Source organism: Oncorhynchus mykiss, chromosome 1, assembly GCF_013265735.2.
Source record: "Oncorhynchus mykiss isolate Arlee chromosome 1, USDA_OmykA_1.1, whole genome shotgun sequence".
NCBI lineage: Eukaryota > Metazoa > Chordata > Actinopteri > Salmoniformes > Salmonidae > Oncorhynchus > Oncorhynchus mykiss.
The window spans coordinates 63,821,005-63,847,857 of record NC_048565.1 but is presented as its reverse complement, the minus strand read 5'-3'; the positions used below and the strand labels follow the sequence as shown (position 1 = coordinate 63,847,857).

At 40.8% G+C, this 26,853-nt stretch overlaps 1 protein-coding gene across 2 annotated transcripts in view; it reads left to right on the top strand.

The window, feature by feature from the left end:
• The window catches only part of LOC110526836 (adhesion G protein-coupled receptor A3), a 286,109-nt gene that overhangs the window by 132,858 nt on the left and 126,398 nt on the right, over positions 1 to 26,853 (top strand). For both annotated transcript variants that reach the window (XM_036982670.1, XM_036982667.1), the window contains exons 8-12: positions 19,377 to 19,541; positions 20,805 to 21,024; positions 21,226 to 21,375; positions 24,643 to 24,804; positions 26,144 to 26,341. In XM_036982670.1, coding sequence (XP_036838565.1) covers positions 19,377 to 19,541; positions 20,805 to 21,024; positions 21,226 to 21,375; positions 24,643 to 24,804; positions 26,144 to 26,341 — 895 coding nt within the window. The remainder of the gene's footprint in view (positions 1 to 19,376; positions 19,542 to 20,804; positions 21,025 to 21,225; positions 21,376 to 24,642; positions 24,805 to 26,143; positions 26,342 to 26,853) is intronic.

Sequence of the window (26,853 nt, the reverse complement as noted above, 5' to 3'; positions counted from 1 at the left end):
TTATTTCCTTTTCAAACAACCGAAAGTGAGCAGGTGTAATCTGAATAAAGGGGAAAAGGCCCTTCCTGAATATTGGATGAGACATTCGTACCAATTGACTAGAGAACCAGTTTGGATTTAAGTATAACGTTTGTATGACTGATGCCTTTAGTGAGAGGTCTAATGCTTTAATATTTAATCATTTCTGCCCACCGAATTCATATTCGTTATATAAATAGGCCCTTTAAATTTTATCTGGCTTGCCGTTCCAAATAAAATGTAATATTTTTGTTTGTATAATTTAAAAAGCAGGTCACTGGGTGTAGGCAAAACATTAAGCAAATAGGTAAACTGTGATATAACTAAGGAGTTAATCAGGGTGATTTTTCCACAAATAGACAGGTGTTTTCCTTTCCATGGTATCTTATCTATTTTTGCTAACTTTCTATAAAAATGTATTGGCGTGAGATAATTTCTTTCTTTTGGGATTTGTATACCGAGTATGTCCACATCTCCGTCAGACCATTTAATTGGTAAACTACATGGTAATGTAAAATGTGCATTTTTTAGTGATCCAATACGTAATATGGTACATTTATCATAATTTGGTTTTAATCTAGAGAGGATAGCAAAAGTATCTAGATCCTCTAAGAGGCCGTGGAGAGACTCCAATTGTGGTTTTAAAAGAAAACATGAATCATCAGCGTAGAATGACACCTTCGTTTTTAAGCCACGGATTTCGATGACAATAATAAATAGATATGCCGATAGTGGACAACCTTGTTTTCCTCCTCTAGATAGATTAAAACTTTCTGGGATGTAGCCATTATTTATTATTTTACACATAGGGTTACTATACAAAACCTTCACCCATTTTTTAAGAGATTCCCCAAAATTGAAATATTCTAGGCATTTATACATAAACTCCAGTTGACCTTTATCAAAAGCCTTTTCAAAATCAGCTATGAAAACCAGGCCTGGTGTCCCCGATATTTCATAGTGTTCTATTGTTTCCGGGACTTGTCTTATACACTGCTCAAAAAAATAAAGGGAACACTAAAATAACACATCCTAGATCTGAATGAATGAAATATTCTTATTAAATACTTTTTTCTTTACATAGTTGAATGTGCTGACAACAAAATCACACAAAAATTATCAATGGAAATCAAATTGATCAACCCATGGAGGTCTGGATTTGGAGTCACACTCAAAATTAAAGTGGAAAACCACACTACAGGCTGATCCAACTTTGATGTAATGTCCTTAAAACAAGTCAAAATGAGGCTCAGTAGTGTGTGTGGCCTCCACGTGCCTGAATGACCTCCCTACAATGCCTGGGAATGCTCCTGATGAGGTGGCGGATGGTCTCCTGCGGGATCTCCTCCCAGACCTGGACTAAAGCATCCGCCAACTCCTGTACAGTCTGTGGTGCAACGTGGCGTTGGTGGATGGAGCGAGACATGATGTCCCAGATGTGCTCAATTGGATTCAGGTCTGGGGAACAGGCGGGCCAGTCCATAGCATCAATGCCTTCCTCTTGCAGGAACTGCTGACACACTCCAGCCACATGAGGTCTAGCATTGTCTTGCATTAGGAGGAACCCAGGGCCAACCGCACCAGCATATGGTCTCACAAGGGGTCTGAGGATCTCATCTCGGTACCTAATGCCAGTCAGGCTACCTCTGGCGAGCACATGGAGGGCTGTGCGGCCCCCCAAAGAAATGCCACCCCACACCACGACTGTTCTCTCGACTACCGCATGGCAAGCGGTACCGGAGTGCCAAGTCTAGGAAAAAAAGGCTTCTCAACAATTTTTACACCCAAGCCATAAGACTCCTGAACATGTAACCAAATGGTTACCTGGACTATTTCCATTGTGTGCCTCCCCCTCCCAACCCCTCTTTTACGCTGCTGCTACTCTCTGTTTATCATATATCCATAGTCACTTTAACTATACATTCATCTACATACAACCTAATTTGGCCCAACCAACCAGTGCTCCCGCACATTGGCTAACCGGGCTACCTGCATTGTGTCCCACCACCTGCCAACCCCTCTTTTTACGCTTCTGCTACTCTCTGTGCATCATATATGAATAGTCACTTTAACGATACCTACATGTACATACTACCTCAATAAGCCTGACTAACCGGTGTCTGTATATAGCCTTGCTACTCTTATTTTCAAATGTCTTTTTACTGTTGTTTTATTTCTTTACTTACCTACACACACCCACACACACACACACATACTTTATTTTCCCTCCGCACTATTGGTTATAGCCTGTAAATAAGCATTTCACTGTAAGGTCTACTACACCTGTTGTAATCGGCGCACGTGACAAATAAACTTGATTTAATTTAATTGAGTGGCTGCTGCCAACATACTGACTCAAATCTCTAGCCATTTTAATAATTAAAAATTGGATGTAATAAATGTATCACTAGTCACTTTTAAACAATGCCACTTTTTATATAATGTTTACATACCCTACATTACTCATCTCATATGCATATACTGTACTCTATACCATCTACTGCATCTTGCTTATGCCGTTCGGCCATCTCTCATCCATATATTCATATGTACATATTCTTATTCATTCCTTTACACTTGTGTATAAGGTAGTTGTTGTGAAATTGTTAGGAATTGTTAGATTACTTGTTAGATATTACTACACGGTCAACTAGAAGCACAGGCATTTCGCTATGCTTGTATTAACATCTGCTAACCATGTGTATGTGACCAATAAAATTGGATTTGATTTGATTTTTGATTTCAGCTGATGTTCAGAAAAAGCTGAAAAATCTGGATCCCTACAAATCAGCTGGGCTAGACAATCTGGACCCTCTCTTTCTAAAATTATCTGCCGAAATTGTTGCAACCCCTATTACTAGCCTGTTCAACCTCTCTTTCGTTTCATCTGAGATCCCCAAAGATTGGAAAGCTGCCGCGGTCACCCCCTCTTCAAGGGGTAGACACTCTAGACCCAAATTGTTATAGACCTATATCCATCCTTCCCTGCCTTTCTAAAATCTTCGAAAGCCAAGTTAATAAACACATCACCGACCATTTTGAATCCCACTGTACCTTCTCCACTATGCAATCTGGTTTCCAAGCTGGTCATGGGTGCACCTCAGCTATGCTCAAGGTCCTAAACAATATAACTGCCATCGATAAAAGACAGTACTGTGCACCCGTCTTCATCAACCTGGCCAAGGCTTTCGACTCTCAATCACTGCATTCTTATCGGCAGAGTCAATAGCCTTGGTTTCTAAAATGACTGCCTCACCTGGTTCACCAACTACTTCTCAGATAGAGTTCAGTGCGTCAAATCGGAGAACCTGTTGTCCAGAATCTGGCAGTCTCCATGGGAGTGCCACAGGCTTCAATTCTCGGGCTTCTCTGTATATATCAATGATGTCGCTCTTGCTGCTGGTGATTCTCTGATCCAACTCTACGCAGACGACACCATTCTGTATACATTTGGACACTGTGTTAAAACTTCTTCGGGGTAGGGGGCAGTATTCAGAAGTTTGGATGACTGAGGTGCCCAAAGTAAACTGCCTGCTACTCAGGCCTAGAAGCTAGGATATGCATATAATTGGTAGTATTTGATAGAAAGCACTCTGAAGTTTCTAGAACTGTTTAAATGATGTACGTGAGTATAACAGAACATATTTGGCAGGCGAAACCCAGAGGAAAAACCATCCAGGAATTTGTTTTTTTGAGGTCACTCTATTTTCAATGGGTTTCTGTGGGGATCTAGATTTCTACGGCACTTGCTTACAGTTCCTATCACTTCCCCTGGATGTCAACAGTCTTTAGAAATTGGTTGATGTTTTTCCTTTGAGAAATGAAGAAGTAGCCCTGTTCAGAACAAGGGTCGAGTTTAGTGTACTGTTCGTGGTTGGGGCACGTGACCTGAAAGCTCGTTCCACTTTGTTTTCGTCCTGTATTGAACGCAGTTTATCCCGTCTTAAATTTTATTGATTATTTACGTTAAAAAATACCTAAAGTTGTATTAGGAAAGTTGTTTGAAATGTTTGGACAAAGATTACAGGTAACGTATTAGGTATTTTGAAGTCATGTTGCACGAGTTGGAACCAGTGTTTTTCTGGATCAAACGCGCCAAATAAATGGACATTTTGGAGATATAACGATGGAATTAATCAAACAAAAGGACCATTTGTAATGTTTATGGGACACATTGGAGTGCCAATAGAAGAAGCTCTTCAAAGGTAAGGCATGAATTATATAGTTATTTCTGAGTTTTGTGTTGCGCCTGGCAGGATGAAATATGATTGTCTGTGTTTGTTTCATGGGGTGCTATCGTCAGATAATCACATGGTTTGCTTTCGCCGTAAAGCCTTTTTGACACCGGGGCTGGATTAACAAGAAGTCGAGCTTTAATTTAATGTGTAATTTCAAGAATGTTAAATATTTACAATTCTGTAGTTTGAATTTCGCACTCTGCAATTTCACTGGATTTTGGCCAGGTGGGACGCTACCATCCCACGTACCCTAGAGAGGTTATTTGTCACAGCTTTCTTCTGTTGAAGGAGAGGCGGACCAAAACGCAGCGTAGTTATTTTGATACATCTTTAATAAAATAGAACAATATACAAAAACAAGAAACGTGAAAAACCGAAAACAGCCCTATCTGGTGTAACAAACACAAAGACAGGAACAATCACCCACAAAACCCAACACAAAACAGGCTACCTAAATATGGCTCCCAATTAGAGACAATGACTAACACCTGCCTCTGATTGAGAACCATATCAGGCCCAAACACAGAAACAGACAAACAAGACATCCAACATAGAATGCCCACTCAGATCACACCATGACCAAACAAAACATAGAACATACAAAGCAAACTATGGTCAGGGTGTGACATTATTAACATTAACATTAATTATTAACTTCAATGCCATACAACACATTTTTCATGGCCTCCAAATGCTTTTAAATGCTACTAAAACTAAATGCATGCTCTTCAACCGATTGCTGCCCGCACCCGCCCGCCCGACTAGCATCACTACTCTGGACGGTTCTGACTTAGAATATGTGGACAACTACAAATACCTAGATGTCTGGTTAGATTGTAAACTCTCCTTCCAGACTCACATGGAGCATTTCCAATCCAAAATTAAATCTAGAATCGACTTCCTATTTCGCAACAAAGCCTCCTTCACTCATGCTGCCGAACACACCCTGGTAAAACTGACTATCCTACCGATCCTTGACTTCAGCGATGTCATTTACAAATGGCCTCCAACACTCTGCTCAGCAAATTTGATGTAGTCTATCACAGTGCCATCCGTTTTGTCACCAAAGCCCCACCACTGTGACCTGTCTGCTCTCGTTGGCTGGCCCTCGCTGCATTTTTGTCGCCGAACCCACTGGCTCCAGGTCAGCTATAAGTATTGCTATTTAAAGCCCCGCCTTATCTCAGCTCACTGGTCACCATAGCAAAACCCACCCATAGCACACTCTCCAGCAGGTATATTTCACTGGTCATCCCCAAAGCCAACACCTCTTTTGGCCGCCTTTCCTTCCAGTTGTCTGCTGCCAATGACTGGAACGAATTTCAAAAATCACTGAAGCTGGAGACTTATATCGCCCTCTCTAACTTTAAGCATCAGCTGTCAGAGCAGCTTAACTATCACTGTACCTGTACACAGCCCATCTGTAAATAGCACACCCAACTACCTCATCCCTATATTGATATATTTTTTGTTGTTGCTCTTTTGCACCCCAGTATCTCTACTTGCACATCATCATCTGCACATCTACCACTCCAGTGTTACTGCTAAATTGTAAATATTTCGCCTCTAGGGCCTATTTATTTACCTTACCTCCCTAATCTTACTACATTTGCACACACTGTACATAGACTTTTTCTACTGTGTTATTGACTGTACGTTTGTTTACCCCATGTGTAACTCTGTGTTGTTGTCTTTGTTACACTGCTTTGCTTTATCTGCTTTATCACAGTTGTAATTGAGAACTTGTTCTCAACTAGCCTACCTGGTTAAATAAAGGTGAAATAAACATTTTGATATACAGTGCCTTGCGAAAGTATTCGGCCCCCTTGAACTTTGCGACCTTTTGCCACATTTCAGGCTTCAAACATAAAGATATAAAACTGTATTTTTTTGTGAAGAATCAACAACAAGTGGGACACAATCATGAAGTGGAACGACATTTGTTGGATATTTCAAACTTTTTTAACAAATCATAAACTGAAAAATTGGGCGTGCAAAATTATTCAGCCCCTTTACTTTCAGTGCAGCAAACTCTCTCCAGAAGTTCAGTGAGGATCTCTGAATGATCCAATGTTGACCTAAATGACTAATGATGATAAATACAATCCACCTGTGTGTAATCAAGTCTCCGTATAAATGCACCTGCACTGTGATAGTCTCAGAGGTCCGTTAAAAGCGCAGAGAGCATCATGAAGAACAAGGAACACACCAGGCAGGTCCGAGATACTGTTGTGAAGAAGTTTAAAGCCGGATTTGGATACAAAAAGATTTCCCAAGCTTTAAACATCCCAAGGAGCACTGTGCAAGCGATAATATTGAAATGGAAGGAGTATCAGACCACTGCAAATCTACCAAGACCTGGCCGTCCCTCTAAACTTTCAGCTCATACAAGGAGAAGACTGATCAGAGATGCAGCCAAGAGGCCCATGATCACTCTGGATGAACTGCAGAGATCTACAGCTGAGGTGGGAGACTCTGTCCATAGGACAACAATCAGTCGTATATTGCACAAATCTGGCCTTTATGGAAGAGTGGCAAGAAGAAAGCCATTTCTTAAAGATATCTATAAAAAGTGTCATTTAAAGTTTGCCACAAGCCACCTGGGAGACACACCAAACATGTGGAAGAAGGTGCTCTGGTCAGATGAAACCAAAATTGAACTTTTTGGCAACAATGCAAAACGTTATGTTTGGCGTAAAAGCAACACAGCTGAACACACCATCCCCACTGTCAAACATGTTGGTGGCAGCATCATGGTTTGGGCCTGCTTTTCTTCAGCAGGGACAGGGAAGATGGTTAAAATTGATGGGAAGATGGATGGAGCCAAATACAGGACCATTCTGGAAGAAAACCTGATGGAGTCTGCAAAAGACCTGAGACTGGGACGGAGATTTGTCTTCCAACAAGACAATGATCCAAAACATAAAGCAAAATCTACAATGGAATGGTTCAAAAATAAACATATCCAGGTGTTAGAATGGCCAAGTCAAAGTCCAGATCTGAATCCAATCGAGAATCTGTGGAAAGAACTGAAAACTGCTGTTCACAAATGCTCTCCATCCAACCTCACTGAGCTCGAGCTGTTTTGCAAGGAGGAATGGGAAAAAAGTTCAGTCTCTCGATGTGCAAAACTGATAGAGACATACCCCAAGCGACTTACAGCTGTAATCGCAGCAAAAGGTGGCGCTACAAAGTATTAACTTAAGGGGGCTGAATAATTTTGCACGCCCAATTTTTCAGTTTTTGATTTGTTAAAGAAGTTTGAAATATCCAATAAATGTCGTTCCACTTCATGATTGTGTCCCACTTGTTGTTGATTCTTCACAAAAAAATACAGTTTTATATCTTTATGTTTGAAGCCTGAAATGTGGCAAAAGGTCGCAAAGTTCAAGGGGGCTGAATACTTTCGCAAGGCACTGTATAAAAATACATTTATAGAAGGATTTTATAGCCCTTCTTACACATGACTGTGGCGGTCTGTAGTGGATGAAGTAAATCTAACTGGGGTCACTATACTGGATAGAATGGTTATAGAGGAGAGGTAGAACAACATTTCTCTAAAATAATAGCTGCTTCTGTTATGGTGCTGCAGGAGGGATATGTTATTTTTTCCCAAATCGCTCTCCGACCATCCATACCCAGATTTAGCTTTCTCTATTAAAGTGTTTCATCATCACATAGGCCTGCAGTGGTGTGTATATGTGTTTTTATTGTGTTGCATGGTATACCAAAACTTTTGTACTTTTTCAATATTAGAACATGAAAAACGATTCGGTAGTAGAATTTTGGTTACTTTTGGGAATTCTATCAAATGTGTCTCACATTGTCTGCTGATTGTGAAAGGTTCAAATCTGTCCATCAGCGCAGCCAATGTCCCCTTATAGCACGAGGGCATCGTGCCTGCTTCGTGCCTGCTCCACCTAAGCCAGGCTTCCACTCAAATGTTGTTGATCAGTACAATAATAGTAATAATAGTAATAATGTATTAAACAGAGTAAAAATGGACAACTAGAACAAGCTCAAACCAAGTTTATTCACCTTCTGGGTCAAACAGCCTCAAAGACATGCTTCTACCAGTACAAGTATTTATACCCCTCTTTAGTCAGAATCTCCTCCTTTTCTCTAAACACTACATCTTTGTTGCTAGGCAGGAAGTTAAGGGATGTGGGTAATAAACTGTTCCTTCTCCCTTCATGTGACCTGACCTGACCTCGGCCCACATTCCTCACTAACTCCACAGCTATCCACCCTTATCAGTGACTGCAACCATGTGATTGCCTTTCCCTTTATTTAGTAAGCCCATGGCTCTTATCCAACCTCCATTGACTCCACCATCTACATTCCTCATACTTGTAACCATTCACTTCTAGTATAGCAAGTATTTCCAACTAGAACCCAACAATTCGTAAAGCGCTTTTCATTATACAAGAATAATCTCAAAGTGCCTGAAATAACATTCAAATGTATCTAACCATATCATGAAAGCTACAATCAAAGTCTAGGAGGAAGGCTAGGCCAGCCGATAGAGAGGAGTCTTAAGGCCTGCTTGAATAGTCTGAACAGCCCTGAGATGATCTGGAATGAAGTTCCATAGGCGTGGTGCGTTGGAAGACAAGGCACAATCCCCCATTGTGCACGCCTGGTTCTGGGAGCATGGAGGAGTTTGTCATCACTTGAACATAGGGTGCGTGGAGGTCCATAGGGAGTAAGTCTGATAGGTAGGCGAGGAGGATAATTGTTGTTTTTTTACCCCTTTTTCATGGTATCCAATTGATGGTTACAGTCTTGTCCCATTGCTGCTACTCCTATGCGGACTCAGGAGAGGCAAAGTTCAAGAGCCACAATGCCCACTTAACCCAGCCGCACCAATGTGTCACAGGAGTCACTAGAGCGCAATAGGACAAGGACATCCCAGCCGGCCAAACCCTCCCCTTACCCGGAAGACGCTGGGCCAATTGTGCGCCGCCTCATGGGTCTCCCGATCAGCAGGCTGCAACATAGCCTGGAATCGAACCTGGATCTGTAGTGACACAGCTAGCACTGCGTTGCAGTGCCTTAGACCGCTGCGCCACTCAGAAGTCCTTATAGTAATTTATTTGAGGAACAGGTAGCCAAAAGAGATCAGCAAGGATGGGGGGATGTGGGAAGACTTCGTTGTTTGCGTCAGATTGCATGCAGGCCCCCAAGTACAGCATTGCTATAATCGATTCTGGAGAAAATGTATGCATGGATTAGCTCTTCTGCGTCAATAAAAAGTGCTTTCCAAGTGGAAGGAAGCCGATTGTTTTCATCTGTAGCCCAATTAAATCAGCCAAAACAAGCTCAATAACTCAATGAATGCACACACTGCTATTGAATATGTACTTCCCTTTATTGTGAATACACTTTCACAATATAGTTTTCTCTTGAACATTTATTGAACAAGGATGTTTTGCTTCAACATATATATGAATATTTAGTACTATTGAAGAGTAACCTAATGTTTTTGTTCAAAAAAATATCAAACAATAGCTTAAATTGACACCTTACGCCTGCTTTTGTGAAAAAGCGCTCTACAATTAGGCTTCTTTGCCCTTGAACAATTTGTTTAATTTTATTATGTTTTTCTTGAGCATTTAAGCCCATTAATTTGAAAAGCCTTAGGATTAAGCTTGCAAAGGAAGGGTATATTACTGATCATTTTTTAAGTTTACCAGTAAGCTACCATAATTTTGGGGAGAATTTATCACAAGACAACTAGTGGTCTTTTTGGGTACTTCAGATTATCACAGGTGTCTGTAATGGACACCCTGGCCATCAGGGTCCTTATCACATGTAAAATAATAAAATACTTTTTTTTTTTTTTTTTTACAGCTAAAATGACAAAGCTGTTAAACATTATCCTAAATATAGTGAATACCAGTGGGCTTTAATATAATGTTTTCAGCAGTAAATATTCTTTATATATTTTTACACACTTTTATTTATTTTACTATATCAATGTATTTGTTGTTAATGTTTTGTCACCAAACTGGTGGCAGTTGATTAATTAAGCTATTTTATTTTTAACCATATGGTCTATCCACTAGAAACTTGTGGACAATAGTAATAAAACATTTATACTATATATGAATTTTTACAAAGTTATTCAATTATAAATGAACAAAATTACAATGAATTACCAAAATGAATGAATTTTCCGGTAACTTTGCTAATTTATCGGTAGCTTTGCAAACCTACTTAGGCCTATCATTTTGCAGAAACAAAACAAAATGTGAAACAATAAATGGACATCTTGTAGGTCGACTGCCTGTGTCGGTTAATAGCCTATACCAGCATATGAATTAAATCTAATGAAATAAATAATAGGTTTAGAAAATAAATAGACTATAACAAAACATAAAGTTTAGAAAATCTAAGTACCCACTGTCCAGTTGTGAGGCTATAATTGCCTAGTTTGTCTTTTTTGCAGCACAGAATCGCGTGGACTGCGGGTTATGAGTCAACTCGTGTACCACTAGTGTGTGTACAGTATGTCTGTATGCACGTGCGTGTGTGTGTATTCACGTGTGTGTTTGCTAACTATGGTCCCAATAGTTAGTGGTGTTACACTATGGTGTTTGCTAACTATGGTCCCCATACACAAAGTTATCTGTATTCTGTTTCCTATGTTTATTTGTATACAGTAGCTGTTAAGTAACTGAATTTATGATCGGAAGCACCCATGCACTTACTTAGAGGAAGTAGGAAACCAACTCTGTGGCATTGAGCCTCTTGTAAAATGTCTGAGCATTGCCAGAGCTTTGGAATATTGGTTTGTTGTTGAGGAGGGGACACTTTTAAAGTTTACTGTCTTGTAAGCAGGCATTATGAAAACAAATAGTTAAACATCAGCGTGAGAGCATAAACGTTCCTAATGAGGCCCTTGGGAAGCGTTAGGTGCAGAGAGCTCCACAATAGTGCAGTGTTACGTGTGGATTTAGGTCATTGCTTTGTTGCCCCTGTCTCGCCCTAGCGCTCCAAGCTCCCAGCTCCCTCATAGTTCTTATTTAGTGTGAGGATGACCTTACTAAAAAATGTTTTCTATCAAATCATCAAACCACCCATAAGCTGACTGACAGTTTGTCCAGCTCCAGCAATCTGTTTATCTGGGTCTCAGTTGAGCTCTGTGGAACAGATATGGAAGAGTTTACGATCTAGCTGCCACTTTGTTATTTAAGCCCTCAGCGGTGAGTTTTCCTTGCTCAGGCAGTAGGGAGGAGAAGGAGAGAGGAAGGGAGGAAAGAGGGAGGGGGAGGAGAGGGGGAGAGTAGAGACCGAGAGGGGGAAAGAGCTGGGAGAGGGAGAGGAGGAGAGGATGAGATGAGGAGAAGAGGGATAGATATATTTCCCATGGTACAGTATGTGTTGGTTGGCCTGTTCACCAATGATGTAACTGTCCTCTCTGCACACTATTCATGTCTCAGTCTCTCACACATAGACTTGCGCAGGGGCAGCAGGGAGCACAGGGGCGGCAGGGAGCACAGGGGCGGCAGGGAGCACAGGGGCGGCAGGAAGCACAGGGGCGGCAGGGAGCACAGCTTCCAGGGAAATGGATTGCTGTCATACCTTGTCCATAGACTGCTTACAGGGTAAGGAAGCCAACAGGTAATTTTGTAATTTGGGTGACATATCACTTTAATCCTAATCTTTTATTTATTTTTTATTTATTTTTATTTTATTTTTTATTTTTTTAGAGGGAGGATCAGCTTAATATTGCTGAAAGAATGTTGCTTCCAATGTAATTGTCTGCATCCAATCCCCCATATTTTTTTGGTAAATATATATATCCATACACGCATGCATACATATACACATATATACATACACATACCTATATAGACATACATACTTTTTTAAAGAATATACCTTTATTATTATTCCCCTCAAACCCTACCACTGATCCCCCAACTGGAGTAAACTAATAAACACTTCTGCTTCTACCTTCAATCCATACATCTTATACACATTCTACAGACACAGTCTACTTTACAATAGTTCTCTCTTGTTTGTTCTTAGTCCTTCCTCTATTTCTGATGTCCATCCAGTTTGATTTCTATTTGTAACTGTGCTATTTCACAGAGGTTCCAAAACTATATACATTTTACAGATCCCGTATGATTTACATTGTTTATCTTGTTATTAGTCCCACCCTTCAGCTCCATTCAACCCCTCCCATCTATCTCTCAACCTCATCCATATATTTTTCAACTGTGCTGTGATGCTTCACAAAATAATTTAACCTTTCTATTCTCATAGATTCTACAGATTGTAAATTAAAAATAAACATTTTTGCTAAAATAATTATTATATTATTGATTGATTGACTATGGCTTTTTAAATCACCCAGTATTGCTATCTGTAATGTTAGTTCTAGGCAAATGTTGCAATTCTTCAGCCATTCCTGGACCTGTGACCAAAAACGAGCTACATATGGACAATACCAAAATAAATGATCTAATGACTCTGCCTCCTCACAACAGAATCTGCAGAGCTGTGAAGATTGTAACCCCCAATATATATAACATTCTATTAGTTGCAAGAATTTTGTATAGTAATTTATATAAAAAAAATGTGAAGTTTTGAATCCGGCGTTGTTTTCCATATCAATTCATAAACCATGTGCCATGGAATGGGTACATCGAAAATCTCTTCCCAACTATTTCGCAATTTATATGGCACAGCTGTCAGTTTTTTGGTCCTTAAATGAAATTGGAATATGTTTTTATTAATCACACTTTTCTTTAACCATTTATGTTCTTTAATACAGGGCCGACATACAAGTTCATTACTTTTTTCCCCTTCTACTTGCCTCTTCCATTTTTGTGGTAACGCTGCAATTAATTGTTTGTAATTTTGGGTAGAGCAGACATTTCCATATGTCTCTGTTAGCTGCATATGTGGCATAACTACACCAGTCCTATTTATGATATCATTCACTAAAATTATACCTTTTTTTTAAATTTCTTTGATAAATACAGTTTTTTTTATCAATTAGTATATTTGATTTAAACCACAATATTTGTTGTACTATTTGTTCCGTGCTTTCAGGCGGATTAAACTGAAATTGCAACCAACTTTCTAAGGCTTGTTTAAAAAATAAAGATATTTTGGAGATTATTTCCTTTTCAAACAACTGAAAGTGAGCAGGTGTAATCTGAATAAAGGGGAAAAGTTCCTTCCTGAATATTGGATGAGACATTCGTACCAATTGACTAGAGAACCAATTTGGATTTAAGTATAACGTTTGTATGACTGATGCCTTTAGTGAGAGGTCTAATGCTTTAATATTTAATCATTTCTGCCCACCGAATTCATATTTGTTATATAAATAGGCCCTTTAAATTTTATCTGGCTTGCCGTTCCAAATAAAATGTAATATTTTTGTTTGTATAATTTAAAAAGCAGGTCACTAGGTGTAGGCAAAACCATAAGCAAATAGGTAAACTGTGATATAACTAAGGAGTTAATCAGGGTGATTTTTCCACAAATAGACAGGTATTTTCCTTTCCATGGTATCTTATCTATTTTTGCTAACTTTCTATAAAAATGTATTGGCGTGAGATCATTTCTTTCTTTTGGGATTTGTATACCGAGTATGTCCACATCTCCGTCAGACCATTTAATTGGTAAACTACATGGTAATGTAAAATGTGCATTTTTTAGTGATCCAATACGTAATATGGTACATTTATCATAATTTGGTTTTAATCTAGAGAGGATAGCAAAAGTATCTAGATCCTCTAAGAGGCCGTGGAGAGACTCCAATTGTGGTTTTAAAAGAAAACATGAATCATCAGCGTAGAATGACACCTTCGTTTTTAAGCCACGGATTTCGATGACAATAATAAATAGATATGCCGATAGTGGACAACCTTGTTTTCCTCCTCTAGATAGATTAAAACTTTCTGGGATGTAGCCATTATTTATTATTTTACACATAGGGTTACTATACAAAAGCTTCACCCATTTTGTAAGAGATTCCCCAAAATTGAAATATTCTAGGCATTTATACATAAACTCCAGTTGACCTTTATCAAAAGCCTTTTCAAAATCAGCTATGAAAACCAGGCCTGGTGTCCCCGATATTTCATAGTGTTCTATTGTTTCCGGGACTTGTCTTATACACTGCTCAAAAAAATAAAGGGAACACTAAAATAACACATCCTAGATCTGAATGAATGAAATATTCTTATTAAATACTTTTTTCTTTACATAGTTGAATGTGCTGACAACAAAATCACACAAAAATGATCAATGGAAATCAAATTGATCAACCCATGGAGGTCTGGATTTGGAGTCACACTCAAAATTAAAGTGGAAAACCACACTACAGGCTGATCCAACTTTGATGTAATGTCCTTAAAACAAGTCAAAATGAGGCTCAGTAGTGTGTGTGGCCTCCACGTGCCTGAATGACCTCCCTACAATGCCTGGGAATGCTCCTGATGAGGTGGCGGATGGTCTCCTGAGGGATCTCCTCCCAGACCTGGACTAAAGCATCCGCCAACTCCTGTACAGTCTGTGGTGCAACGTGGCGTTGGTGGATGGAGCGAGACATGATGTCCCAGATGTGCTCAATTGGATTCAGGTCTGGGGAACAGGCGGGCCAGTCCATAGCATCAATGCCTTCCTCTTGCAGGAACTGCTGACACACTCCAGCCACATGAGGTCTAGCATTGTCTTGCATTAGGAGGAACCCAGGGCCAACCGCACCAGCATATGGTCTCACAAGGGGTCTGAGGATCTCATCTCGGTACCTAATGCCAGTCAGGCTACCTCTGGCGAGCACATGGAGGGCTGTGCGGCCCCCCAAAGAAATGCCACCCCACACCACGACTGACCCACCGCCAAACCGGTCATGCTGGAGAATGTTGCAGGCAGCTGAATGTTCTCCACGGCGTCTCAAGACTGTCACGTCTGTCACATGTGCTCAGTGTGAACCTGCTTTCATCTGTGAAGAGCACAGGGCGCCAGTGGCGAATTTGCCAATCTTGGTGTTCTCTGACAAATGGCAAACGTCCTGCACGGTGTTGGGCTGTAAGCACAACCCCCACCTGTGGACGTTGGGCCCTCATACCACCATCATGGAGTCTGTTTCTGACCGTTTGAGCAGACACATGCACATTTGTGGCCTGCTGGAGATCATTTTGCAGGGCTCTGGCAGTGCTCCTCCTGCTCCTCCTTGCACAAAGGCGGAGGTAGCGGTCCTGCTGCTGGGTTGTTGCCCTCCTACGGCCTCCTCCACGTCTCCTGATGTACTGGCCTGTCTCCTGGTAGCGCCTCCATGCTCTGGACACTACGCTGACAGACACAGCAAACCTTCTTGCCACAGCTCGCATTGATGTGCCATCCTGGATGAGCTGCACTACCTGAGCCACTTGTGTGGGTTGTAGACTCCGTCTCATGCTACCACTAGAGTGAAAGCACCGCCAGTATTCAAAAGTGACCAAAACATCAGCCAGGAAGAATAGGAACTCAGAATTGGTCTGGTCACCACCTGCAGAACCACTCCTTTATTGGGGGTGTCTTGGTAATTGCCTATAATTTCCATCTGTTGTCTATTCCATTTGCACAACAGCATGTGGAATTTATTGTCAATCAGTGTTGCTTCCTAAGTGGACAGTTTGATTTCACAGAAGTGTGATTGACTTGGAGTTACATTGTGTTGTTTAAGTGTTCCCTTTATTTTTTTGAGCAGTGTATTATCTCCAATGTATCGTCCATGTAAAAAACCTGTCTGATTAGGATGAATAATATCTGACAATACTTTTTAAATTCTATGTGCCAAGCATTTTGCTAGGATTTTTGCATCACAACACTGAAGTGTAAGAGGTCTTCAATTTTTTAAATGGACTGGATCTTTATATATACCACTTGGATCCTGTTTCAGTAATAATGATATCAGACCTTCTTGTTGCGTGTCTGATAATCTACCATTTATATAGGAGTGGTTAAAACAAGCCAATAATGATCATTTGAGTATACCAAAAAAAGTGGAAGTTTATACTTCCACTGGTATGCCATCCAATTGCCTCAAGCAGTTCCTATTCAGTAATTTGGCCTTCACATGAGTCTTTCTGTACAGATATTAATTTTACATTATTATTCGGGAAAAAAATCCATACAATTAGTTTCATCCTAATCTTAATGAACACACACACACACACACTTTCTCTGCAGTTACATTTACATGGATTGTATTACTATATTTCATTATTGTCATCAATGAATTGTCATCTTTGCCATCGTCAAATCTTTAAGTACTCATCATCATGTCATCATCATCATAATATGTTCCAAGGCTTTCTTCTCCTGTTTTCTCTTTCCTAGAAATGAAAGACAAGCAGGCTACTTGCATGGAGACATCAGACTGGCTGATATTGGATTAAGCTCAGAGGGTTTCTATTTAGGACCTGACTGGAGAGTTGATACACTACTTTGTGGTTGTGTCCCTTGGAAGGAACGCTGCTGTTCTAGGGCGGGAGAGCTGTGCTCTATATTTGCCTGTGGTGTTGGAGACAACCGAGGCAGCAGCAGCAGCAACACTGGGTTGCCCATGCTATCATAGGATTACTCAACATCACTGCACTGGATTTGACTCACACAGTGCTCACCCTATCAGTCCCGCTGATGTAGTGTGTGGTGTAATTGTCTATTGGGCATTGCTAAGGGAGCTATGCGAAGGACGAGGAACGAATAATGAATCTATGTTAGGGTTGTAAAGGGAGAGTATAACACTGTTAACTTTATAAGTTTACCAGTAAACTTCCAGAATATTTCAATACATGCAAAATATATAATACAATAAAATAAGACGACTTTGAATTAAACCATTTAATGACAACGCTAAAACATTATCCTAAATATAACCCATACATTTAGTGAATACCATTGGTGTTTAATATGAGAGTTTCAGCATGAAATATCCTTCATATTTGTACACACTTATTTATTTTACTATGTCAATATGTCTTTGTTGTAAATGTTTTTGTGGTGGCAGTTCTGACAAAAAGTAAACAGTTGAAGTAGTTGCAGAGTTAATTAGGCTATTTTCTGTAGAGCCTTATGTTCTATCTACTAGAAACTCATGAACACCGGTGTAAAGATTAAGAAAATATGATTCATATTTTTTTTTTAATTATTCAAGTACAAATTACCAAAGTTACCATAGATTGTCATTGATTCCCTGTTAATTGCCTAAATTGCTGAACATTCCGGTAACTTGGTAAATTACCGGTGGTTTTGCAACCCTAATCTAGCTAGATGTCTACATCTATCTCGACCTAGACGGATGTTTTGCTCAGTAGTAAAGGGTACAGAAGTAGCCTAGGTCATTCATAAGATGTTTGCCTGCAGGGTAAAGCATACTGTACTTCAGAGCAAGCTTTTACTCAAATCCCAAAAGCCTCTCAGGTTCTTGTCTCTGCTCCAGCCGATGAAATCATGATCAGTGTTTAAAACTTTTAGCTAACAGCTAAGTGTGATGGCTGCGCACTTAAAAAATGCCTCATAAAGTTTGCTTAATTTTTCAAATGTGTTATTAGTATCACTGCATCAGGGAAATGCCTGTGTACGCTATCCCTAATTCAGTGAAAATCATTTTCAAAATCTAAAAATGAAGTAAACTTTATGTGACATCTTTCTGAGTTGCGGACCCATCACAGTTTTCTGCTTATCTGAATTAACATGTTTTATGCACCAACCAAACATCTGGAAGGGCGTGATGGTCCCCCTTTGATTAGCTAAAAGTGCTGCGAAACACCCAGGGGTTTGGCCTCTCTCTCACAGCTCTCGACTCCCCCTCCATTCTACCACTCCACACAGGATGCCATCATCTCAGTCAAGAAGAGTTCAAAATTGAATTTGGAGCCCTTTGGAATCCCCAGCAGAAATAAGATTGAACCAATCGGTGTTTCATTATTTATTTCCTCGTGGAGAGTGTCGTTGAGGCAAAGTCGTTGAGAAAAGTTGATTCAGGGAATTAGAACAGTGTTCAGCTCTTTACTTTTATGTTCTTTGCCATCATGTGAAGATACGAGACTTTGAAAGCCGCCAAGCTGTAGATTAGAATCTAGAGACCTTTTCACACTACTGAGCCAAACTGACCCGAGCCAAACTGTACTAAACTCGCCGGGGTACACATGCCACCATGCTTGCTGAACCATGCTGAAAAGGAACATTTTAAAGAAGATGTCCAAGCCAGCACAGTTGGGTTCGGATCAGCACGATAGTGTGAAAAGGGTAAAGGTTTTTAACATTTTAGTGTTGTCGTGTCTATGGGATTCAGAGCTACGGTACTGAAAGAATTCAAAGAAACACAACAGCAAGAGACAAGTAAGATGAGTCATTTGAGGGTATTGGAGAAAAAAGCCACAGGGAACTATATTTCATGTCGCTGAATAAATATTTCCTGCACATCCTCTGTTCAGAGGCACTGTCAAGGATTATTCTCTGGCACATCAGAGTGCACTCAGCAACTAATCATTTTTACTGTGGAAGATTTAAGTGCCTTCTCTTGCCTGTCACTTATAATTTGAATGTCAACTGTCAAACACCCATGGCATAGTATTGTTCCTAAGTTGAATTTGAAAAGTCGTGTTTTATTGGGGAAACCGCGGCTGTTTTTTTCCCCAGCTCAACACAAAACGCTGCTCAATGAAATTGTGGAGCAAATCAGTCAATTTTCTGAGGTGCCACATGGAAATGTGGATTTTACGGAAATTATTATGCATTAGTAATAAAAAATACATTTGGCTTTGTGCTGAGAAATACAGTATTTCTATGGAGATAGCGCTTTTTGCCTCGCAATACTTTATAATCTGTTGTCATTGTCATGTATGTATTCTATATATAACCAGGGACGTGCCACTCAAATAGAAATCCTCCTTACAAAGGAGACATACTCCAAATACCAATCACCAAAGCATGTAACACCACAGCTCTAAGTCATTGTAACAGCACTATTTTAAGTTTCACAATTCTAAGTGTTTCTTGAATTGAGTAGTTCTTGTGTGGTTGCACGCACGCACACACACACACACACACACACACACACACACGGAAACCCATGCAATAGATCTGTCTTCTTCTTTCGTCCAGCGAGGTCGTCCTCTCCAACATCAACCACAGCCTGTCTGGCATCTGGGAGTGCCAGGTGACCAGTTCCCGTGGCAACGGGTCCAGACAGATGGAGATCCTTGTGTTGGAGACGTCAGCACCCTACTGCTCAGCAGACAGGATCAACAGCAACAAGGGGGACTTCAGGTGGGTGCTCTAACCAGACCAAAAACAAGGACCTCTTCAGGTGAAGACTAAATGACAAGGTCAAAGGTCAACTACAGTGCAACAAGGTAGCCTAAAACATGCCCGACCTCATGTTGGCATTCAAGATGTCAGTGTTTTGAGAATGTGAAATGTGAAAGCCCAATGGTTCGCTAAACTCAGCTCTGCTCAAGGAGGAAGTGACTGTAGAATATTAGATAACAAAGAAAGTAAACAGTCAAATGAAAAAAAAAAATCCATGGAATGTAAGTACTGTTTAGCTAGCAGTTATCCCCATGCATTAGGAAGCCATGTGTTTCATATCAATCACCAAAATGCTAATAATTCTGTACCCTAGCTTTATACTGTAGCTTTCTATAAAACATTCCAATTAGTCTCTGACTGGCATTTTCCCATCCAGCTAAAGTCTTATGAGTTGAAAAGCCAGCAGGCTCTCCACGAGACCTAGGTTCAAATACTTTGAGCATTTGCTTCAGTCTGCCTGGAGTGCCAGATGGGAGGGGTTTACCCTTTTGGAACTGTTCAACTGGTTCCATTGCGTCAGGCAAGCTCAATCAAGCACATTAAATGATGGCAAATCATATTTGAACCCAGGTCTGCTTTCCACCTCTCCCTCTGTCTCTGTCCCTGTCCATCTGGAAGTTGTCTGTTTTTCTCCCTTCAGTCTTGTTTCCGTGTATGCTCCATTGTTGTCATGAACTGCTCCTGTACTTTACGACCCACTTCCAGTGAAGCGAGCAGAGAGGCTTTGTTTCTGCTAAGCAGTGGCGTAATGGGCTGGAAAATGAGACCCTTTTTTTATCGGGGTGGGGGGGGGGGGGGGGGGGATTAGTGTTATAGATTACGAAGTAGCCAGTGCCATGAGGACAGGGGGAGAAAGCAGGACCGGTTCCTCTGAACACAACAACAGATTTATCCTCAGTCTTTCCTCAATTTACTCCCTTTGTTTTCACATGATGAAAAATTGCCAAAATGACATTGTTGAAATGAAACCAGCTTGTTTTCATTGGTGTTTTTGAGGGTGTTTTCAGGGAGATATAGACTACAGTAAGATGTTACAGTATATGTAATATCCAGTGCCATTATGTTTGTTTACATGTCATGCAGATCAACAATCAACAATAAATGATAACTTAGTAATGCGACATAACAAGGCAACGTGTCACATCAACGTAGTGTAGTCAGGAAATCGAGGCTTATTGTGGATCACGGTGACAAAGACATTGATACCATATCTTGTGACAGGTGGCCAAAGACCCTGGCAGGGATACTGGCCTTCCTGCCCTGTGCTCCATCCACATTTGGCTATGCCCCCCGCCCTTCTGGTGCCGCTTCACACCACCTCACTCAGATGGAGAAGAAGGCCTGGCGACGCTGTGACCGGGCAGGCCGGTGGGCAGAGGATGACTATACCCAGTGCCCATATGCCAGCGAGGTGACTCGCATACTGCATGAGCTCACCCAGGTAGGACATTTCTCTCACTAGCAGAGACAACGCGAGACAAGGGGGTCTAAAACGGAATAATCTGAATCATTAACAATTTTTTTTATTTGAGGTAATATCTGGCTTGATTAATACCCATAGGAAGACATACAAACTGTTATTTCACAGCACATATTAAATGTATCTGTGTAAATCCTAACCCAATCACTGTTCTATTACCAGATGACCATCAACACCAGCAATGCCCAGGCGTTAGCCCAGCAGCTGGTAGCCTTCACCAGCAGGGCGGGGGAGTTCAGCGATGTGATGGATGTCATCTTTGTCACACACCTGGTTGAGAGGCTGACTCGCCTGGTGGACCAGCGTAGAAAAGTACGTATGATAGCAGGACTTAGCCGCTGTTCACACACACATACAGGCACGCATGCGCACGCTCACACACACACACAGAAGAATGCACACACACACACACACACACACACACACACAGCATTTTACCCTCAGCCTCCACGCAGCAGTCATTTCTTTGCTCAACAGTTCTCCGCGTATTGTATGAGGAATTGCACATTTGACTAATCACTGCACTATTTCCGCATAAAACAGTCTAATCAGTACAAAAAGAGGGCTCGCAATTTCAACCAATCTCCACATGTTTAACGCATAACATAGTTAAATCAAGTCACACGTCAACAAACTGTGTCCCTTATCAATGCATTTTCCTGATAAATTGGACAAAAGCATTGCATATTTACATGCATAATGTCAGATTTCCTCTGGCAAAATCAAGCATTTTTGCCCCGCAAATGTCATAAAATAATCCCTGGGAAATTCTGGGGGATTGAATAAAGAACCCCGAACTGTTTTCTTTGGACGAGCTGTTTATAGTCCAATAAAAGGCACATATGAGTGGATGTCTCTTTTTGCCCCGGTAGCTGGCTAGTCTACTTGACTCCAGTTCCATAAATGCTGGACTTTGGGTGCTAATTTCCCTGAGATGTCATCAGTGAAGCAATTTGGTAACATGCAATTTGATGGGAAACTATACATATTGTTAGCTGCTATTCCTGACCCGGTATTATTTAAGCCTGTGAGATGTGAGTGCTTTTCAGTGTTTTGAAAGCAGGGATTTGTCAAATTCTGAGGAGTGATTTGCAAGAAGTGACTTGAAACTGTTCAGATGACAGCTTGAATCAGGGGTGTCAATCTCATTCCATGGAGGGCCTAGTGTCTGCTGGTTTTTGTTTTTTCCTTTCAGGTGAGGGCAGGTCCTTACTAATTAGTGACCTTAATTCATCAATCAAGTAAAAGGAGTACAAACCCGCAGACACTCGGCCCTCCGTGGAATGACAAATGTTGCTTAAATGGAGGGATCCGCAGGTTAACGGAACTTGATTTGAGAAATCGTACATTACGCTAAATGTGCTCACACTCTAGGAATGAAGGAGTCTTAGCCTGCCACCGCCCACGCTATACTGGCCTTCAAAATTAATTTGGAAAACCTGTGCGTTTTCCTTCATCCTTCTTTTCTTGCTTATGGCAATCATGCACCTGAGAGCTAAGTTGATGAAGAAGTAATTCAGCTATCCCCCTAATCTATTCCAAATGTATTTCTTTTATACCAGGGGTCTTCAACCTTTTCTTGCCCGGGGACCCCTGGTGAGGCAAACCAGAGACCGAGGGATCCCCATCATATGTTATATGTTAGGCCCCCCCCAAAAAATCCATGTTAGCCCCCAAAAATGCAACAACTTGTCTTATCATCAGGTGATGTAAACAACACTTTAAAATGAATAGATTTCATAGATTTTGGTAGTCTATTCTGTTTTTGCTAGCGATATTCATAAAAACATTCAAAGTAAAAAATGACAAAAGAATTCACTTTTTCATAATTATTATTTGATATAGAGTACCAGTCAAAGGTTTGGACACACCTACTCATTCAAGTGTTTTTCTTTATTTTGACTATTTTCTACATTGTAGAATAATAGCGGAGACATCAAAACTAAGAAATAACACATATGGAATCAAGTAGTAACCAAAAAAGTGTTCAACAAATCAAAATATATTTAAGTATTTGAGATTCGTCAAATAGTCACCCTTTGCCTTAGTGACAGCTTAGCACATTCTTGGTATTCTCTCAACCAGCTTCACCTGGAATGCTTTTCCAACAGTCTTGAAGGAGTTCCCACATATGCTGAGCACTTGTTGGCTGCTTTTCCTTCACTCTGCGGACCAACTCATCCAGAACCATCTCAATTGGATTGAGGTCGGGTGATTGTGGAGGCCAGGTCATCTGATGAAGCACTCCATCACTCCCCTTCTTGGTCAAATAGCCCTTACACAGCCTGGAGGTGTGTTGGGTCATTGTCCTGTTGAAAAACAAATGATAGTCCCACTATGTGCAAACCTAATGTCCATTGCTCATGTTTCTTGGCACAATCAAGTTTCTTCTTATTATTGGTGTCCTTTAGTAGTGGTTTCGTTGCAGGAATTCGACCATAAAGGCCTGATTCACGCGGTCTCCTCTGAACAGTTGATGTTGAGGTTTGTCTGTTACTTGAACTCTGTAAAGCATTTATTTGGGCTGCATTCTGAGGGGCAATTAATTGTCGATTTCTGAGGCTGGTACCTCTAGTTTACTTATCCTCTGCAGCACAGGTAACTCTGGGTCTTTCCTGTGGTGGAACTCATGAGTGCTAGTTTCATCATAGCACTTGATAGTTTTTGCGACTGCAATTGAAGAAACTTTAAAAGTTCTTGAAATGTTCCGCACTGACTGACCTTCATGTCTTAAAGTAATGATGGACTGTCATTTCTCTTTGCTTATTTGAGCTGTTCTTGCCATAATATGGACTTGGTCTTTTACCAGATATGTCTATCTTCTGTATACCAACCCTACCTTGTCACATCACAACTGATTGGCTCAAACGCATTAAGAAGGAAAGAAATTCCAGAAATATAATTTTAACCATTGAAATGCATTCCAGTTGATTACTTCATGAAGCTGGTTGAGAGAATGCCAATAGTGTGCAAAGCTGTCATCAAGGCAAAGGGTGACTACTTTTAAGAATCTCAAATATAAAATATATTTTCATTTGTTTGACACTTTTTTGGTTACTACATGATTCCATATGTGTTATTTCATAGTTTTGATATCTTCACTATTATTCTACAATGTAGAAAATAGTCAAAAAATAAACTGGAATGAGTAGGTGTGTCCAAACGTTTGACTGGTGTTGTACATTTTCGCAGACCCCCTGAAGTAATTCTGAGGACCCCCGGTGAATACCCCTGCTTTATACGACTGAAGGCAACTAAAGGGTCTGCACACAAAAGAGGTCAGAGTAGTGAAGTGGAATTGAATTTTTACGTGAGAAGATCATTATTTGGAGCTCTCCTCAACACGGGGTCCTACTAGAAAACCTAACAATACTTGGATGCCCAGATAAACCTTGATTAATGCCAACCCAATCTCTCCACAGAACAGTTAGAATAAAGAAACTGTGAATTGGATGTAGTTCAACTGTCATCACAGTAAGTGATTATGCCCCATTGGAGCCGCTAATCTAAAGAAAATCTTTGTATAATGAATCAAGTCACCATCACCACCCTCATCATTTCATTTCCTCAATCCCTTAGCTAGGGGACTATATCTCTGACATAGCCAGTAACATGATGCTGGTGGAGGAACACATCCTGTGGATGGCTCAGAACGAGGCCCGGGCGTGTACACGCATTGTCCAGTGTGTGGAGCGCATCGCCGACTTGGCTCTCACCATAGACACGCAGGTCATATCAAAGGTAGGTAAACAAACATCAAAGGCACACAAACGTCTATAAACTAAATGTTCACTCTTTAAACCCTTAAAAGGATAACTTATAAAGTGTTACTAAGATTGGTTTTAGAATCAAATCTTAAGGGAGCTCAAAACGTATTGGGACAGGGACATTTTTGTTGTTGTCGTTGTTTTGGCTCTGTACTCCAGCACGTTGGATTTTGAAATCATACAATGACTATGAGTTTAAAGTGCAGACCCCATTTTAGGGGACCAAAAGAGAAATTCACTGATATGTGTATTAAAAGTAGTAATAAGTGAAGTAGTTGGTCCCATATTCATAGCACAGAATGACTACATCAAGCGTGTCTCTACACATACGTCGGACGCATTTCCTTTGGTTGGGTTTCAGATCATTTTGTGTCCAATAGAAATGAATGATGAATCATGTTGTGAGGACAGACGCTGGGAGATGAAAAGCAAGGACAGGGAGTGAATATTTAATAAATAACGGACATGAAATAAAACATGGACAGCGTCTGGACAAGGGGAACAAAACAACATTAGTACAGACACGGGGAAGAAACTGAGGAAATGTCAGATGTAAGGGAGGCAATCAATATGGTAATAGAGTCCAGGTGAGTCCTATGATGCGCCGGTGCGCGCAACGATGGTGACAGGTGTGCGTAATGATGGGCCGCCTGGCACCAGAGAGCACTAGAGAGGGGGAGCGGGAGCACGCGTAACAAATGTAGCCATTGTTTCATTTCAAATCCAAAGTGCGATATCATTTTAAATCTAAAGTCAGCTCAAAATAAATTATTTTGGAACTCACTGTAGTTGAGGCCTGGGCAAAGGCCGGCCCGAGGGCCATATGCGGTCCAGGACCTGATTCAATATGGCCACTTACCAATTTTCTAAGTGATATAATCTGTCTGTAAACAATTGTTAGAAAAATGACTTGTGTCATGCACAAAGTAGATGTCCTAATCGACTTGCCAAAACTATATTTAGTTAACAAGAAGTTTGTGGAGTGGTTGAAAGACTAGTTTTAATGACTCCAACCTAAGTGTATGTAATCTTCCGACATCAACTGTATAATGCTAGCCCGCGATGGCAAAAATATATTCTAATGTGGCCCTCCATGGAAAATAATTGCCCAGGCCTGCTGTACTTCGTCATCCTTTTAGTCTCGCAGCTCAGCATGATCAGCAATTTTGTTTTGTTTTTCATCAACATCTTTTTAGCGATTCAGTGCAGAATGACACTTCAGAATGACACTTTTAAGGATCAGCCATTTATGTTCAGACCAGGAAGATAAACTCACTTACTCCCACTCTTCCTATCGCTCTGACTCCATCCAGGTGTCCCCAAACATAGCCATGGAGGCCTTTCTGATCAGGCCGTCTAACTTCCAGGGTCTTTCGTGTATGGCAGTACAGAGAGCCCCCCTGCCACCCTTCTCTGGTCAGAGGAACCAGGATGCCATCGGGGACACGCTGCTCAACTTCAAATGTCACACGGTCAACGGCAACGGCTCCCCCTCCAGCCAACTCAGCAAGGTACAGTACATAGAAATAGAATGACTTGAAAATTAAGCACACATTGAAGGATGAACTTCCTGCTTTTACTCCATGGTTAATGGGTACAACATACAATCAATATGGCTGCCGGTCCTCCTGTTACAGAACGTTGACTTGAATGAGAATCTCTCTTCTAGGAATGACATTTCTAACGATACCATAAGAGTTAATCAGAGATTGGACATTTAATTCTGTCCTAAAATTCTCTCTGTCTTTTTTAAATGTTTAGATTATGCAGCTTGTTATGGTCAAGATTCAAATGCACCCACTTTGGTGTAAGAATAATAGGGCAGTGCTCCTGCCTGGCAGACTTGTTGTTGTCTATTACTCTCCATAAGTTGACATCCTGTTTTGGTGCAGTGGCATGCTGTAGATCAGCCTGTGATAGGTTGCACTGTAAAGGGGGAAGGGTCAGGATTGGTCGGGTAGTTCTGGAGTCAGTGTATGTAGGCCACTCTCCTGTGATTGATACTGTGGCCTTGTGTCCCTGT